General features: G+C 40.2%; 2 protein-coding genes across 2 annotated transcripts in view; both read left to right on the forward strand.

The window, feature by feature from the left end:
- The window catches only part of LOC140557588 (uncharacterized), a 49031-nt gene that overhangs the window by 22885 nt on the left and 6811 nt on the right, over positions 1 to 19335 (forward strand). The window contains exons 12-15 of the mRNA XM_072682205.1: positions 1219 to 1560; positions 1639 to 1932; positions 2866 to 3120; positions 19067 to 19327. Coding sequence (XP_072538306.1) covers positions 1219 to 1560; positions 1639 to 1932; positions 2866 to 3120; positions 19067 to 19327 — 1152 coding nt within the window. The remainder of the gene's footprint in view (positions 1 to 1218; positions 1561 to 1638; positions 1933 to 2865; positions 3121 to 19066; positions 19328 to 19335) is intronic.
- Positions 4095 to 9548, forward strand: LOC140568414 (uncharacterized). Its single transcript, XM_072692458.1, has 5 exons — positions 4095 to 4629; positions 5821 to 6096; positions 6639 to 6717; positions 7508 to 7646; positions 8468 to 9548. Exons 1-5 carry the CDS (start codon positions 4404 to 4406, stop codon positions 8498 to 8500), a joined length of 753 nt encoding a protein of 250 aa, XP_072548559.1. The 5' UTR covers positions 4095 to 4403; the 3' UTR covers positions 8501 to 9548.

Here is a 19335-nt window from a genome sequence, read left to right on the forward strand (position 1 = left end):
AATTACTCCCAAGTCTTATTGGATAGGGATGCTGTCCTCTCACTGTATCCTCTCAGCGCAATGTGCTGTTAGCAAGCTAAAGAGATTGTAGCTGGTTAGCTTTTAGCCTTGCCCCCACTCGCTTTCCAAGGTCTAAGTTAAGAAAGTAAAAAATAAGCTGGTGTGATGTGTGTTTAGCTCCAGTTTGTTTGAGCTGAGGGAGTCCAGTTTGTTTTTAACGGAGTGGACGATGGAGAGAAGAGAAATAAAGCTAAACTTGTGTTAGCTTTAAGCCTGCCAGCATTAGCTTCTTTGCAGACACTGGCACAAGAAAAGCTGTGGTCACAAAGCCTAGTTTGCATATTTACATTTACATTTATGCCATTTAGCAGACGCTCTTATCCAGAACACGTCGCAAAAGTGCTTCACTGTTTACTCAAGAATAACCTCAGCTAGTTTGATTAGACTAGAATTTAAAGATACCTCTAATCTTAGACTCTACTAAATACAAGTCAATATGGAGACCATAATACTCTACCCTTTGCCCAAGTACTCTCGGAAGAAGAGGGTCTTCAGTCTGAGTTTGAAGACAGCGAGCGATTGCTAGGGGAAGTTCGTTCCACCACTTCGGTGCAGGACAGTAGAAAGTCTGGACGCTCGTCTTCCGTGGATCTTAAAGGATGGTGGGTCGAGCCGAGCCGTACTTGAAGCTGGAAGGGCTCTTGGTGCAGATCGGCTTTTGACCATCGCCATCAAGTACGGAGGGGCTGGCTGGTCCAGTCTTGGCTTTGTAGGCCAGAGTCAGGGGTTTGAATCGGATGTGGGCAGCAGCTACAGGAAGATGGCTGAAGCCTTACTTACATAACTGGGTCCTCCAGCAGAGTCTAGAGATGATGAGCTGCTCTCTAGTGTTAGCAACATCATTCTGCTTAACTGGTCTGACACCTTTCACAGCCACCTAGCCACAAGTCTATACTTTAGCAAATGCTAACAGTGCTTGCATGATATGTATTTTTTACTTGCTTCAGTCACCAGCACTCACCACATTATTACATAATAATAATAATACAATAATTCCTGGTGAAAGGAACTTTTCCTCTGTAATCTGATACCTCACCGAGATTCAAAGTCCAACTACTGCCAGAAAACAAAAGCCCAAAAAATGGCCCACATAGTCCTGGTCAGGCAAAAAAGCTGTCTTTAACTCATGACTGTTCTTCTGTTCTTCTCTCTCTGCAGTTTCATTGCTGAGCTGCCTCACTCATGGCTGGGTGGTTCAGGTCCCAGCGTCGGTTACAGCTGTTGAGGGCAGCTGTGTGACACTGCCTTGCCACACCAGTTCACACACTCAGGTGGTTTGGTACATGTATAGAGCAACATCATCTCCAGTCGTGTATTCCAGAAAGACTGCAGATATAATAGATAGGTTCAGAGGAAGAACATCAGCCCCCGGAAACCCTGAGCTGGGAAACTGCAGTCTGAAGATCAGCAGCGTCCGCCAAGAAGATGGTGGAGAAGATCTCTATCCATGGATCCATCCTGACACCAAAAACAAATATCATTACGTCAGAATAAATGTCGGTGAGTGCACGCACTGCAGTCTGGAACAGTGAATAATTATGGAGCACAGTTATAATTCATGTTCATAATTTCTCACAGTGAAACCTAAGGCTACTGAGATTTCCGTGGAGGGTTCACAAGTGCAGGGACAATTGTTCTCTGCCCGCTGCACAGTCCGACATTCCTGTCCCTCATCTCCACCAGCGATGGAATGGATAGGCTTGCCTCCTGTGTCTAACGGTGTGACCACCACAAAGGAAGGTGAATTGTGGACTTTGGTGGCCCAAGCAAAATTCAGACCAAACCATGAAGACCACGGCAAGAGTCTCAGCTGCAAAAGCATGTTCAGCGGCCGAGCTCTACATAGTAACGCTCATCAGCTCAACGTCTTATGTGAGTAATGCCTGCAGACCAGACATTCATTTAGTTCACAACCCAGAGATTCGAGATTCACTCATACTCACACCACAAAGACTCGATCCTTGACTCTGACTTGCACCCCAGAGACTCAAGACTTATCTCAGACTCACACAGCAGAGACTCGATCCTTGACTTAGACTTGCACCAGCACCTCAGAAACTCAAGACTTGGCTCAGACTTAAACTCAAGACTGTGTGACTCAGATTCAACCCCAGATCCTCAAGACTTGACACAGACATATCGCCAAACACTCGAGACTTGACCCAGACTTAAACCCCAAACACTCAGAATTTGATTTAGACTTAAACCCCAGACACTCAGCATTCGACTCAGACTTAAACCCCAGACACTCAGGATTCAACTTAGACTTAAACCCCAGACACAGGATTTGATTCAGACTTAAACCCCAGACACTCAAGATTCAACTCAGACTTAAACCCCAGACACAGGATTTGACTGAGACTTAAACCCCAGACACTTAGGATTTGACTGAGACTTAAACCCCAGACACTCAGGATTCGACTCAGACTTAAACCCCAGACACAGGATTTGATTCAGACTTAAACCCCAGACACTCAAGATTCAACTCAGACTTAAACCCCAGACACAGGATTTGATTCAGACTTAAACCCCAGACACTCAGGATTCAACTCAGACTTAAACCCCAGACACAGCATTTGATTCAGACTTAAACCCCAGACACTCAGGACTTCTGGAAATCCAAAACCAACCACTCAGTTCCTTTTTACTGCTGTGTTTTATCATTGAATTCAGGATCAAGACTAGGCTCATTTTCAAGAATTGAAGCATCTGTTAATGTCAGTAACATATAGACCAATTACCGAGCTCCGCAACTAAACAGCTAACTGAACTCTGGGCTGTAAACAATTCAATATATCTCCACAGATGCTCCCACTGATGTCAAAATAAAATGGACGGAGAAAAATATGGTTGAAGGCCAGAGTGTCTCTCTGACATGTACCAGCAACAGCAACCCTTCACCAACCGACTACAAGTGGCTTGTCAACAAGCGTTCCAGCACGAACCAAAGTAAATCAAGGTTAGACCTTCAACATGTCAAGCGAGACACGTCAGTAGCCTGCATTGTCCGTAACACCGTTGGGCGGGGTCAGTCAGAGGAAATACAGCTAAAAGTCCATTGTGAGTACAGTCTTGATTGTTGGATTTGCTAACATTGAACATTAGAAACTCTTGAGCAGAATTCAGAAGGTCCCCGCCAGACATTTATGACCGGATTTCTTAGAGTGTACCACAACAACCACTCGAGACACTATAGCAAGTTCCTGGGATACCATAGCAACTGCCTAGCAACCAGAGTTGCAGAGTCCCATACTTAAGTAAAAGTACAAATATTCCAGTTAGAAAGTACTTTAGTAAAAGTTGAAGTATGATTTACTACATTTTATACTCTTAAATGTACTTCAAATTAAAAAAGTAAAGTTTTTTCTTTAAAAACGAAAAGTTTCTAATTTCTTAATTTTAAACATTTCTTAAAATGTTGTTTGTAGAACTGCAGCATCATCAGCAAATTCATACAATGACATTTTAATCTCAGATTTTTTGCTTAAGTCTTAATTGAACAAATTTGCTGATCTACTGTTTTAGTTTTTCTTGTGTATCATAATTCAGAATGAGATCAAATCAGTCTTGTCATATATACATGTATATATATATATATATATATATATATGATTTACTGGTTTTAAGAAAATGGTGGTAAAGATAGAGTTGAGCCTGACAACCTCAGTGTCAGTGTTGTCCACTCAGATTTGGAGACCACTGAAAAACCTAGCATTCCCACCTCACAGGACTGACTTAACTCTACTCAAACTGATTGGCAATATTAATCAATATTAACACTGATAGTTAGCTGTGTGTACATTTAAGACATTTAGCGTGACTTACAAGGTTACTCATATTACAGAGGTGGACCAGGGTAGTGTTAGGAGTCTTGCCCAAGGACTCTTATTGATGTAGCGCAGCATAGTCACCCCGACCAGGAATTGAACCCTGGTCTCCCACATGGTGTGGTACCTTATTGCCAGGTAGTGGGGTTATCTGGTGTGGCGTAACAGATAACACCACTATCTGCCAAAGAGCTACCACTCCACATGTGGGAGACCAGGGTTCGATTCCTGGTCTGGGTGACTATGCAGTGCTGCCTTTGAGTGCACCGAGTCTGATTTAGCTCCTTACACTGTAGCAACCACTAAGCAACCTCATAGCACTCATCTAGCAAGCATTTCGCAACCTCATAGCAACCACTTGGGGTACCATAGCATCTGCTTATAAACACCTAGCACCTAGTGCGCAACACTATAACAACCATTTGGAACACCATAGCAACCACATAGCAATGCCATAGTTGACAAGTGTACAGCTCGGAGTGGGCTGGAGGTACATGCTCGGAGTGGGCTGGAGGTATGAGGTGTGTGTGCCGAGCAGAGGCAGAGCCCAGAGCTAGCGTCTCCTGGACGGCTAATGAAAGTCTCACTCTCCTCCCACACTATAAAACACTCACAAACTACACTGGACGAGTGGCAGTGTCGGAGTTAACAGGACCTCTGACCCACGGTGTCTCCTGTAAGGCAACCAACTACTTGGGCTATGACACTTGCCACATGTCTGTCCAGCATCCACCGTCAGGAGGTACTGTATTTCTGCATAGTGTGAGGATACAAGCTAATGGCTAATTCTGACTAGGCATTAAAGCTAGCAAGCTAATGCACTGTAAAACAGACAGGCCTGTTAATTCAACGATCACACTGGGAGGCGGTCTTCTTATTCTCAGCCTGACCATGGAGGGCCGTGTTATTGATGGGATTGCAACTTACGACCTCCTGTCTCTTGACAAGCAGGACGTTAAACAGCTGTTCCACTTTTAGAGCTGCAAAGGCATCTCCATGCACTACATGGCCAAATGTTTGTGGACACCCGTTTTATTGATTGCATTTAGCCACCTTAACACCAATGCAAATGCACACATACAGCTTGGCTAGTCCCCCAATAGAATAGGACTCTAGAGGGGTATAAAGCTCCCCAGCAGCACTGAGCTGTGGAGCAGTTGAAGAAGAACTGTGTACTCTTGAATGATGGATGGAGCTCCTTCCATTACTTTTGGGATGAGTTGGGGATGATGAGGTGGGATGGTGATCATCATCCAACATCCTGACCTCACTAATGCTCAACAAGAGCCCACCTCATCCTCAACTCCCCAACTCATCCAACCCAAAAGTACTGGGTGGAGCACCACCATCATCAGTCCAGAGAACAGAGGCATTTAGCTGATGCTCTTATCCAGAGTGACTTACAAGGTTACTCATATTACAGAGGTGGACCAGTGTAGTGTTAGGAGTCTTGCCCAAGGACTCTTATTGGTGTAGCGCAGCATAGCCACCCAGACCAGGAATTGAACCCTGGTCTCCAACATGGTGTGGTACCTTATTGGCAGGTAGTGGTGTTATCTGGTGTGGCGTAACAGATAACACCACTATCTGCCAAAGAGCTACCACTCCACATGTGGGAGACCGGGGTTCAATTCCTGGTCTGGGTGACTATGCAGAGCTGCCTTTGAGTGCACCGAGTCTGATTTAGCTCCTCACACTGTAGCAAACTCATAGCACTCATCTAGCAAGCACTTAGCAACCACCTGGGATACCATAGCATCTGCATATAAAAACCTAGTGCTAGATGTTTATAAAGTGCACTAAAGCAACCACTTAGCAACACTATAACAACCATTTGGAACACCATAGCAACCACATAGCAATGCCATAGTTGACAAGTGTACAGTATGTAGATGCAGCAGTCATGTCTGGTTTTCCTGTTCCTGGTTTTCAGTCCCTCCCACCATCCTGCTGGACTCTGCATGCTCAGAGTGGGCTGGAGGTATGAGGTGTGTGTGCCGAGCAGAGGCAGAGCCCAGAGCTAGCGTCTCCTGGACGGCTAATGGAAGTCTTGCTCTCCTCCCACACTATAAAACACTCACAAACTACACTGGACGAGTGGCAGTGTCAGAGTTAACGGGACCTCTGACCCACGGTGTCTCCTGTAAGGCAACCAACTACTTGGGCAATGACACTTGCCACATGTCTGTCCAGCATCCACCGTCAGGAGGTACTGTATTTCTGCATAGTGTGAGGATACTTTTGGGATGAGTTGGGGATGATGAGGTGGGGTGGTGAACATCATCCAACATCCTGACCTCACTAATGCTCAACAAGAGCCCACCTCATCCTCAACTCCCCAACTCATCCAACCGAAAAGTACTGGGTGGAGCACCACCATCATCAGTCCAGAGAACACAGTTCTTCCGCTGCTCCACAGCTCAATGCTACTGGGGGGCTTTATACCCCTCTAGCCCATGCCTGGCATTAGGCAGCATGGTGCCAATGGATCATTATGTTTATCTGCTACAAAGCGTCCTATTCTATTGGCAGTACTTCTCTATAGGGACTAGAGTTTGTGTGCATCAACATCAACTGTTTTAGCAATGGGTGCAGCTTAAAGTAGCCGAATGCATTCATTAGAAGGGGTGTCTACAAACATTTGGACATGCAGTGTATGTCAGACACCAAACATCTTGACTTATTTACTTATATAATAAGTAAATACTATATATAATTTTGTTTTTACCAACCTTCTTCCATCATTTCCAGGAACTGTTGGGATGATAGTAGCAGCTGTGCTGTTTGCTGTACTAGGAATTGGTGTGACGGCTCTCTGCTTTAAGAAAAGGTTAGGTTTACAGTTCATACCACTCTAGCACCAGAAATTAGTGTGCAAAGGTCTTTCTTCACGTTGGTTCTAGAAATTAGCATGCACAGGTGTGTCTTCACTGTGGGTGCTAAAAAATGAGACCACCATGGGTGCTAGAAATTAGCCAACATGGGTGCTAGAAATTAGCCACCATGGGTGCTAGAAATTAGCACACAAAGGTCTTTCTTCATTATGGGTGCTAGAAATTAGCTTTCACATGTATTTCTTCATCATGGGTGCTAGAAATTATCAGCCATGGGTGCTAGAAATTAGCATGCACAGGTGTGTCTTCACCATGGGTGCTAGAAATTAGCATGTACAGGTGTGTCTTCACCATGGGTGCTAGAAATTAGCATGTACAGGTGTGTCTTCACCATGGGTGCTAGAAATTAGCATGCACAGGTGTGTCTTCACCATGGGTGCTAGAAATTAGCATGCACAGGTGTGTCTTCACCATGGGTGCTAGAAATTAGCATGTACAGGTGTGTCTTCACCATGGGTGCTAGAAATTAGCATGCACAGGTGTGTCTTCACCATGGGTGCTAGAAATTAGCATGCACAGGTGTGTCTTCACCATGGGTGCTAGAAATTAGCATGTACAGGTGTGTCTTCACCATGGGTGCTAGAAATGAGCATCAACACAAATGTGTTTTTTCTGAACAGAAGGCCTCTGTCTAGAAGTTGCGGTTCGCGTCTGATTTAAATGAGTATTATGTTGTAGAAAAGGATATAATCATTTACCTAACAAATTCTAACTATGTGCATTTAGATCCGGGAGGGAGCCGAGTGAAATCCGTACCAATAAGTATACGAATGACAACGTGTGCATCAATGAAAGCATCTACATGAATGATACAGATACAGAAACAGATATCTACACAAATACCATGGAACATCGTACAACCAAGGTACAACACACTCCTCCTAAGATTATCTAATGCCTCTTGCCTGCCTTGTTATCTTATTAGTAGCGCTGTTGAGCAAAATCAGATGCAACACATACTAAGCTGGTCAAGAGCTGGCTAACCAGCTAGCTTACCAGTATAGGGTATGTTTTTGCCTGGATGATCAGCTTTTTAACCACCTTGACCATCAAAGACCAGCTTAGACCCTCTGAAACCAGCTACCAGCTGGATTTGCATACAGTTTGCTGTAAGGAAAAATAGTCTACACTATTTTACCATCATCAACATCATTTAGAGGACATGTGTAGCTTCCCCGGTGGGTTTGGATAGTAAATAGGGGTGACCCCTGCTTCCATTCACCACCACCAAATAGAAATCAGAGACTGCAACCAAAAGGGATTCCCAATTTGTGGTTTAGGGCACTGACGAGAGTGACGGGCAGTTTTGTGTCTGAATCGTAATGAAGCTGAATATATCATTGTTTCTCCTGGACGCCCCAGTTCAGTCCAGCCAGCACAGCATGGAGGATGTGTTTAACTCCATCATCATCATCAGCATCAGCAGCAGCAGCTCACCTGATTTACCATCATTAAGCCCTGATTTACCACCAGTGTTTATTTGAGGAGAACTCTAAATAATACTAGACTCCATGAGGAGAACTTTGGAGATGTTCTAATGATGAACACAGTGATGGAGAACCACCACCACGTTCTGTAGGAGTGTTATTACTGTCTCCAGATTAGGAGCTTCTCAGTCTGGGGACTGGAACTTTTGCACAGTACTGCAGTTACAATGTCTGACACAGTGCTTTCTCTGTTTTGTAGGACAATATGGAAGACATCTACGAAAATTACTGAGACTTTCTGTGATGACCTCTTCAGTAGCCGTCCCCCTGCAACTTTCTGTGTTCACTGATGGATGTTTAGACTCAGTATTTAGACTCAGTACTATGAGTCATACATATGTCAACACTGCTTTTCACATGTACAGCATTACAGCTTTTATCCAGTGTGAATTTCATTAAAACATGTTAGGAGAATGTAGAGTTGGGAGTCTAGCCCAATTAACTCTCATTGGTGTAGTGTGGTGCACCTGCCTGGCCGGGGAATTGAATCGTAGTCTGCCACCAGGACAGCAGTGTTGTTATCCACTACCTACACCAACATACAGTACTATCATAAGTCAGAGAGCACCTTTCCAGTGGAGGGGCTACTGCTGTTTGTCTAAGGAATGGGATGGGGGGGGGGGGGGGTTGGCCAGTGTTGGTGGTCTCGTTTGGTAGTTAGGGTTCCCATTTTCTCGATATCTGTATCTTTCAAGGTTTGAGAGGACCTGTTTTTTAACATTTTCCTTCTTTATGCAAGCCGAGCAGCTTATACTATGTGGACAAAAGTATTGGGACATCCGCTCGTTCCGATCTTGCTTTTGTTGGAGTAGTTGTCTGGACTGCCCTGGAAAGAAGGCTTTCTACCAGACATTGCTGTGAGGATTTTTAATTGCATTCAAGAGCAACAAGACCATTAGTGAGGTCAGGATGTTGGATGATCACAACCCATTCCAGAGAACACAGCTCCACTGCTCCATAGCTCAGTGCTGCTGGGGGGCTTCAAATCCCTCTAGACCATGCATGGCTTTTGGCATGGTGCCAATAGGTTCATGTCCTATTCTGTGGGCAGTACATCTCTACAGGACAATCATTCATTAGAAGGGGTGTCCACAAACATTTGGACATTTAGTGTAGTTTAGATTTTTCAGATTTTTCAGCTACCAGACTTGTGTTGCTGGTGTTGAATAGATTCTTGAATGAATATGCATATATCATTTTGTATATTTAAAATATATATACATAAAGTACTAACTAAAATGTATTTTGTCTCATAATAACAACAATGGAAAGAATATCTGTCAGTGTAAGATGTTTACTTTTTAATAAAAAATAATCTTTGCAAATCATTTACTCGAATGAGCAACATACTTTATGTTATCTGGTTTTAAATCACTCTGTGACGCCGACTCTGTCAAAAAAATAATTACGGCTGAGGTGATTCTACTACAAACATTGTAAACTCCCAGGGTGAAAGGACCATACTTTCCTCAGTAAACTCATATAAAATGTAACACACTCAATCTGCAAATAAAAGGCATCGCAGTCACAAGGAAAGTTACACCTGTTTGGATTGTGGAATATAAACCTGCGTCTGTGATTAGATGAATATAGCGTGAAAACATCGTGCAATAAGTAAGTTAACGACAATCAAACACCCAAAAAGATACAGACTAATGTGGTACAGGGAGGATTATTAAGGTACAGTGTAGAGTGTTGGGGTATGAGGTAGATTGTTGAGGTACAGTGTAGAGTGTTGGGGTATGAGGTAGATTGTTGGGGTATGAGGTAGATTGTTGAGGTACAGTGTAGAGTGTTGGGGTATGAGGTAGATTGTTGAGGTATGAGGTAGATTACTGAGGTACAGTATAAAATGTTAGAGTATGAGGTAGAGTGTTGGGGTATGAGGTAGATTGTTGGGGTATGATGTAGATTGTTGGGGTATGAGGTAGATTGTTAAGGTACACTGTAGAGTGTTGGGGTATGAGGTAGATTGTTGGGGTATGAGGTAGATTGTTGAGGTACAGTATAAAATGTTGGGGTATGAGGTAGCTTCGTATATTTAGTATATTTAATTCTGCATACATATATTAAATACACAGAATTACATATGCTGAATACACAAAATTACATATACTAAATATACAGCATTAAATATGCTACATATACAGAATTACATGTACCGAATACACATAATTAAACATACTAAATATACTGAATTAAATATATTAACTATGCATAATTATATTAAACATGCATACTTAAATACACTAAATATATATAAATACACTATATACAGGATATACAGAAACAACGTCCCATGTTTCCCAAAAAACTCTCTACTATGTACACAGTACTAGAGTTTAGCTCATCTGCGAGTTTTGTTTGGGAGGATGGCATTTTGTGTAGCTGGTGATGTCCTGCAGACTGTTTCCACACAGCTGGTAAAAGCTGATAAGGCTATTAAAATAAAGCACATTTCTGAATTCTGTTATTCTATTACCTCGTTATATGTGTATACATTATTGTAAAGGTCTTCTACATAGACATTTAACACATTTTGTTTACAGTACTGTTATATTTCACCAGTAAAACATTATTGCATTCTGTCAGCATATTGTTTAATAATCAGCACTTTCTGGCACTAACCCCGGTCTGAAACAGGCCTCTTCCTTTTCTGCAGAATACCCGCTTCTAAAGTAAAATACCAGCCGTCTGTAGGCAGTAAGTCATATGTTGATTGGTGGAGAGAGTACACAGTGAACCGTTACTTTAGTACCAATCAAACAGCAGCAACAACAACAACAATAAAAACAATAATCATGCATGTTGTTCACTTGTTCTGGTGATGTAAAGCTCAATGTTTATTTATTACATACAGATCCACTAATAACAACATATGGTGTTTAGTAATGGGAAAAAGGGATGCCAAATTAAATGCAGATTTTAACAATAGAAGGAAACAGGAAACTTACCCCCCCCCCCCCACCACCACCAATACAATCAACAGAAATGTCCTGTAGAAAATAAAACACACAAAGCAAAAGATGCACCGGTCATTTTCTGTTTACTAACAAGGCTTGACCACCTGCAGCAGAAGAAGGTAAGACTTTCACAATCAACATAATTATAGTAATAATAATAACAACCAAATGATCCTTGCAGCTCATATTATATTATTACATATATATATATATATATATATATATATATATATATATATATATATATATATATATGTGTGTGTGTGTGTGTGTAAATGTTTAATATAATCTATGATTTAATTATATAAAATCAACATTATAAGAATTAAAATGGTGGTTAAAAATAAACAGGAGTTTTAAAATATTTTCTCTTGTTTTTATTTAGCTTTTTTTTTTTAACTCTAGTCACATACTAATTAGAACTTACTTAATACTGGATGTTAAGATAAGAGGTTTAACAACTGCTTTTGTAAAATTGTGTCTGTGAAAATAGCTATTTTCTATTTAAATGAATGTTTCCTAAACTCATTTACAAAAGTTAATGCTGTTACATAATCAAATGCTCTAAGCAAACCTTGGGTTCTGTCGCCCTGCAAATGAATTCAAACTGACAGAATTTATATATTATATAAATTATATATTATGTAATGCTATATTCTATACTGGTTGTTTTTGAAAATATAAAACATTTAAACATAAACATACAAATATACAGAATGAGATATACTCAATATATATATAATTAAATACATAAAATATACAGAATTAAATATACTAAATATACAGTATGAAATATACCAAATATACAGAAGAAATATACTAAATACACAGAATTAAATTTACTAAATACATAGAATTAAATACACCAAAGATACAGAAATAAATATACCAAACATACAGTATGAAATATACCAAATATACAGAATTAAATATACAGAGTGAAATAAACTAAATATGCAGAATTAAATATACCAAAAATATGGAATTAAACATACTATAGGAAATTATATTTTCAAAATGAATCCACAGAAGGAAATATATTATATATACAGAAATACACTTTGTAACCTGAATTGTTTAATATACTGTACTGTATACCGATATAAGACAATTAGCCTGTTTGTTTTTGAACTTTTATTTTTGAACATTTTTAAGGTATCTTTTGTATTATTAGTCTATTCTAACTAGCTAAGGCTTTTTCTTGGGTAAATAGCAAAGCACTTTGTAAGTCGCTCTGGATAAGAGCGTCTGCTAAATGCCGTAAATGTAAATGTAAATGTAAAACATTTAAACAGCCACCCCTTTAAAACCATGCATTGAGTTATGTAGTAAACACAGCCTATTTTACTTCTGGGACAGAAGAGTGCCCTGGTATTTAGACAGTATGCTATTAAAAGAATAAGATACTTAAGGAGCACAATGGCTTCATGGCTTTATGCTTTTGGGGTCAATGTTGGGAGACTAATTGGGAGAATAATTTATTCTGCCTTTTTGTCACCTTCCTTTTGTCTTCTGTTTCCTTTCCCAGGCTCCAGATGGCAGTAATGGATGTGTATGAAGTGTTCAAACTTGTTCTAACTGGTAAAGTTTGCCAACATCTAGTTAGATGTGTATTACTGTCATATGACTGTAAACATTGGGTTTTTTATTGTTCTATACTGAACAATTCTTTAAATGTGTTCTTAATTTTAAATGGATGCTGTTTACCCTAACAGGGCAACTCAACCAAGTGGTCACATGTGCATTTTATTGTCATGTTTCTGCAATTAAGTCATCCAGTAATTATTTTTTTATTAACAAATTAGTTCTATTGTGTTGCTCTGGTGTTGATTTGTGTAGTAATGACAGATACACGGCTAAAATTTAATTAATTAATCAATTAATTAATTTAAATGAACAAATAAAAAATGTAATAAAAAAATAGACAGCTATGTGTGTAGGATAGTAGGAATGTCTGAGGAATTTGTTTGAACTATAAGTGAAGTGATTTATATGGTCCAATGTATAAGACCACTACCTGCGAGTGATCTACCACATTCCTGATCTCTATGCTTTCTGTTCTTAAGTGTCCTTGGGCAAGACTCTTAACATTACATTGGCCCACCTCTGTAATATGAGTAACATGGTAAGATAAGAGTGTCAACTCAATCCCATATTAAACATATGGGATTGAGTTGACACTCTTATCTTACCATGTTACTCATATTACAGAGGTTTACACCAAAATGTAAACCCCAGATTGTGACCAGACCATTCAGAGGATGTAATTATATTGTGTTTAACCCTTTAAAAGTTACACTACTACCGGTTGACTCGCCCAGTTAGGGTAATTCTAGGAATTAAACAACAAGCATTTCAAAACGGCCACTGTAAATCAATAAAACTGAATAAATCTAGAACAGTAGAACTAGAATATAATCAAGCACACCCACATGCATTACAAGGGTACTAACAACATTTCTACAAAAACAATCTATATTTAAAAAATGTAGAAAACAAGATATCAAGTTGAAATCAAGTTTGCTGTACTTAATAAACATTAAAACATGTATATCCCTCCAATTACAGCCTCGTATACATGTAAGAGTAAAATTTAAGTTTCAAGTTTCAGGTTTATTTGTCATTTGCACAACATGTCAGGACATTTATGCATTGAAATGCTTGTGGTGAGGCTCAGGTTCATGCTCTACAGGATGACAAAACTATATACATACTAAACATATTAAAAGAAAGACAGGAGGGATCTGTAGAAATATTAATATTAAATGCAATATTAAATAATAATATTAATGCAAGGTTATTTAGATAGCTGTAGCCATACCTATGATTAATTATATTAAAATTAATATAAAATCATGTCTTACTAAACAAAGAGTAAATGACATTATTTAATTAAGGTACTAACAGGTTTGCCAGTCAGTCTAGCAATGAAATGTAATAATATGATCCTGTGTCGTGTTTTTGCTGAGAAAATGTTAGCATCCATTTCTATTTACCCTAACCGGGCAACTCAACCGAGCGGTCACACATGCTTTTCAGGGTAACATAGAAGTACATTTTATTGCCATGTTTCTGCAATTCGATGAGTCACATTACAGCATACAATTCTGTTTTTCACAACTTTCAGACAATGATATCCTTTTATGAAATTGCCACCTAGTGGATATAATCAGCATTAGACAATTTATTCAATGAGTGGAATATGGTCAAACAGCCAAAGATGATTTTTTTTTATTATAGAATGTTGACCAAACGGTTGACCCCTGGGATTTTGTTCCAACAGCCTGGAAAGGTCTAATTAGCTCAATCCAGCTGCAGTTACCATTTGCCACCTCTGACCAAGTAGTACAGAAGTTACCTATTATCCCCTCTGACCAAAAGTGAACCAAAGAAAGTATTGCGTACTGACCCTTGCATAATGAGCTTAACAGACTCTCTGCTCCTCTTTCTCCAGTTTTACAGCTGAGCTGCCTGTGCCACGGCTGGGTGGTTCAGGTGCCACAGTCAGTTACAGCTGTTGAGGGCAGCTGTGTGATATTGCCATGCAACACCAGCTCGCACACTAAAGTGGTTTGGTACGAGTATAGAAAAACGTCATCTCCAGTAGTGTATTCCAGAAACACTGCAGATATAACCAGTGAATTCAGAGGAAGAACGTCAGTCCCTGGAAACCCTGAGCAGGGAGACTGCAGTCTGAAGATTGACAGAGTCCGCCCTGCAGATGACAGATTACATCTGTATCCATGGATCCATCCTGACACCAAAAACAAATACCACTACGTCAAAATAAACATTGGTGAGTATACACACTGCTACGAAGCCCCGATGGAGACATCAATCATTAATAAACTAAGTCATGTTGAGTCACTTAATTATCTTGTTGCCATGCTTTACTAAGTTGTGGCCATGACTTAATTATCTAATTTCCACACCTTACTAAGGCATGGCCATGACCTAATTATCTCATTCCCACAGCTTGCTAAATTGTAGCCATGACTTATTTATCTTGTTTCCATGCTTTACTAAGTTGTGACCACAAGTTAATTATCTTGTTCCCCAGCCTTACTAAATCATGGCCATGACCTAATTATCTCATTCCCACAGCTTGCTAAGTTGTAGCCATGACTTAAATATCTTGTTCCCATGCTTTACTAAGTTGTGGCCACAACTTAATTATCTTGTTCCCCAGCCTTACTAAATCATGGCCATGACTTAATGATCTTGTTTCCACCTCTTACTAAGTTGTGGCCATGACTTAATGACCTTGTTTCCCCATCTTACCATGTTGTGGCCATGACTTAAATATCTTGTTCCCATGCTTTACTAAGTTGTGGTCATGACTTAATTCTCATTCCCACACCTTACTAAGGCATGGCCATGACTTAATTATCTCATTCCCACACCTTGCTTAATTGTGGCTATGACTTAATTATCTTGTTCTTATGCTTTACTAAGTTGTGGCCACAACTTAATTGCCTTGTTCCCCCACTGTATTAAATCACGGCCATGACTTAATTATCTTGTTTCCATGCCTTACTAAATCAATAATTATCTTGTTTCCACACCTTACTAAGTTGTGGTCATGTCTTAATTGTCCTGTTCCCCCGCCTTACTAAATAATGGCCATGACTTAATTATCTTGTTTCCACATCTTACTAAGTCATGGCCATTACTTCATTATCTTGTTTTTAAGCCTTACTAAGTTGGAGCTATGACTTAATTATCTTGTTCACATGCCTTACGAAGTTGTGGCCATGACTTGTTTCCATGCCTTACTAAATCGTGGCCATTATTTAATTATCTCATTCCCACACCTTGCTAAATTGCGGCCATGACTAAATTATCTTGTTCCCATTCTTTACTCAGTTGTGGCCATGACTTAATTACCTCATTCCTATACCTTGCTAAGTTGTGGCCACAGCTTAATTGCCTCATTCCCACACCTTGCTAAGCCATGACTTTTTGTGTAAGGCTTTTTGTGTTTCATTTATGCTGCCGAGCTCTGTTTGATGTTAATGCTTTCTCACAGTGAAACCTAAGACTCCTGAGATCTCCATGGAGAGCCCACAAGTGGAGGGACAATTGTTCTCTGCCAACTGCACAGTCCAGCATTCCTGTCCTTCATCTCCACCACTGCCGGAATGGTTGGGCTTGCGTTATGTTTCTAACAAGGTGACCTCCACGATGGACAAGGATGGACTGTGGACTTCTGTGGCCCAAGCACAGTTCAAACCCAAGCTTCAGGACCTGAGCAGGAGGCTCAAATGCAAAAGCATGTTCAATGGCCAGGCTATATTGAGTAAAGGGCTTAAGCTTGACTTCAAATGTGAGTGAAGCCGACAAGCAATCAGGTTTTACTCATTATACAGTGGCGTGCAAAAGTAAAGGCACCAGTGGTCAAGGTTTTTAGTAAAAGATGATTATCAGTCATGGAAGGAACACAATGCAAAAGTTTGGACACCCCAAAAGATTTAAGCTCTCAGTTAGGGCTATGGGTTGTTCACAGTGATCGTTATGAAAGACCAGGTGATGCAAATTTCTAAATACTCCAACAATTAGCAGCTATGGGCTTCTTTAACCCCTTAACACTACAAATGAGTATTACACACTATGGTGTATTACTCAGCAACTACAGGGGCTGCTCTACAAACTGGTGGGGCTTTGGTAATTGAAGCCGGTGGGCCATAGGCTGTTTAAGGCCTCAAAACTTGTCCCAACAATTTGAAGCTATGGGCTTCTCTAAGCAGCTGATGAGCAGTTCAGGTTCAAGTCCAGGTTTAGGTAGCTGCTTCCTCAGTTCCTCAGATAATAGAGGTGAAGCTGAGGTCTGGAAGACAGAGAAAACTTCCCTAGGGAGCTACTTGTAAATTAAAACCCCTGTCTGACTGCAAAAGACCTTCAGGAAGATTTCACAGACTTTGTAGTTGTGGTGCACTGTTCTACGGTTCATACAATTTTAGCAAATCTTGGAAGCAGATATCACACTATCTGTAAAAAAGATGCAAAACAACTCTCCAAATCCTCAATGGACTGCCCCAAGATGCTGAGCATTGCCATGGTCCTCACAGTTATTAAAAGCCTGTGGCTAGACCTCAGAAGAGCAGTGCTGCAAGACAGGCCAAGAATCCCACAGAACTTGAAGCCATTTGCTGAAAGAGTGGGCGAAAATCCAAAAAATACAAACTGAAGGACTGAAAGACCCTTAGCTGCTACAGAGAGCATTTATTAGCTGTGATAGGCTACTTACTGAAGTATTACTAAGCACTGACCATAAAATGTGTTTGCCTCACGCTCTTTTATGTTTTAATGGTTTGAAAGAGATTTTGACCAGGGGTGCCCAAACATTTACATTCCACTTTATATAATTTTTTTTTTATATCAGTTAATTAAGTTTTATTAATATGAGGTGATTTTCAGACCACTAACTGAGCCACTAAACCCAGCAAATGAACTGAGACTGTAAATAGTCCTGTATCTTGTAGGCCTGTACTAATATACAGTTCTGGACTATAAATAGTCCCATATCTTGTAGGCCCATACTAATATACAGTTCTGGACTATAGATAGTCCCATATCTTGTAGGCCCGTACTAATACCAGTTATGGACAATTATATAGGTCTGGACTGTTAATATTCCCATATCCTGTAGGCCTGCATTAATATACAGTTCTGGACTACAAATAGTCCCATATCTTGTAGGTCTGTACTGTAGAAAGTTATGGACTGTAAATAGTCCAGTATCTTCCAGGCCTGTATTAATATACAGTTCTGGACTATGAATAGTCCCACATCTTGTAGGCCTGTACTATAGAGTTATGGACTATAAATAGTCCCATGTCTTGTAGACCTGTACTAATATACAGTTCTGGACTATATATAGTCCAGTATCTTGTAGGCCTGCATTAATATACAGTTCTAGACTATAAATTGTCCCATATCTTGTAGGCCTGTACTAATATACAGTTTTGGACTATAAATAGTCGCATATCTTATAGGCCCGTACTAATATACTGTTCTGGACCATAAACAGTCTCATATCTTGTAGGCCTATACTACAGACAGTCCTGGACTATAGATAGTCCAGTATCTTGTAGACCTGTACTAATATACAGTTTTGGACTATAAATAGTCCAGTATCTTGTAGGCCTGTACTATTATACAGTTCTGGACTTTAGATAGTTCAGTATCTTGTAGGCCCGTACTAATTATATAGGTCTGGACTGTTAATATTCCCATATCCTGTAGGCCTGCATTAATATACAGTTCTGGACTACAAATAGTCCCATATCTTGTAGGTCTGTACTGTAGAAAGTTATGGACTGTAAATAGTCCAGTATCTTCCAGGCCTGTATTAATATACAGTTCTGGACTACAAATAGTCCCATATCTTGTAGGCCTGTACTATAGACAGCTATGGACTATAAATAGTCCTATATCTTGTAGGCCGGTATTAATATACAGTTCTGGGCTATAAATAGTCCCATGTCTTGTAGGCCTGCATTAATATACAATTCTGGACTGTTAATATTCCCATATCCTGTAGGCCTGCGTTAATATACAGTTCTGGACTACAAATAGTCCCATATCTTGTAGGTCTGTACTATAGACAGTTATGGACTATAGATAGTCCAGTATCTTGTAGGCCTGCACTAATATACAATTCTGGACTATAAATAGTCCATTATCTTGTGGGCCTGTACTAATATACAGTTGTGGACTATAGATAGTTTAGTATCTTTTAGGCCCGTACTAATTATATAGGTCTGGACTGTTAATATTCCCATATCCTGTAGGCCTGTACTAATATACAGCTCATGTTCTATGTATTTCCACAGATTCTCCCAGAAATGTGAAAATAGAGTGGACAGAAAAGAGCGTGGTTGAGGGGTCTACTGTCTCACTCACATGTACCAGTAATGGCAACCCTCCACCAACTGACTATGAGTGGCTTGTCAATGAAAAGAGTTCCACCACAACACACAAGGCCACGGGAACTTTTTCACTCCAAGACGTCAGGCGAGACACGGCAGTCTCCTGCATTGCCCATAACTCCAAAGGACAGGGTCAATCTGAACAAATACTGCTGAATGTCCACTGTGAGTAC

Source organism: Salminus brasiliensis, chromosome 1 (assembly GCF_030463535.1).
Source record: "Salminus brasiliensis chromosome 1, fSalBra1.hap2, whole genome shotgun sequence".
Classification (NCBI taxonomy): Eukaryota; Metazoa; Chordata; class Actinopteri; order Characiformes; family Bryconidae; genus Salminus; species Salminus brasiliensis.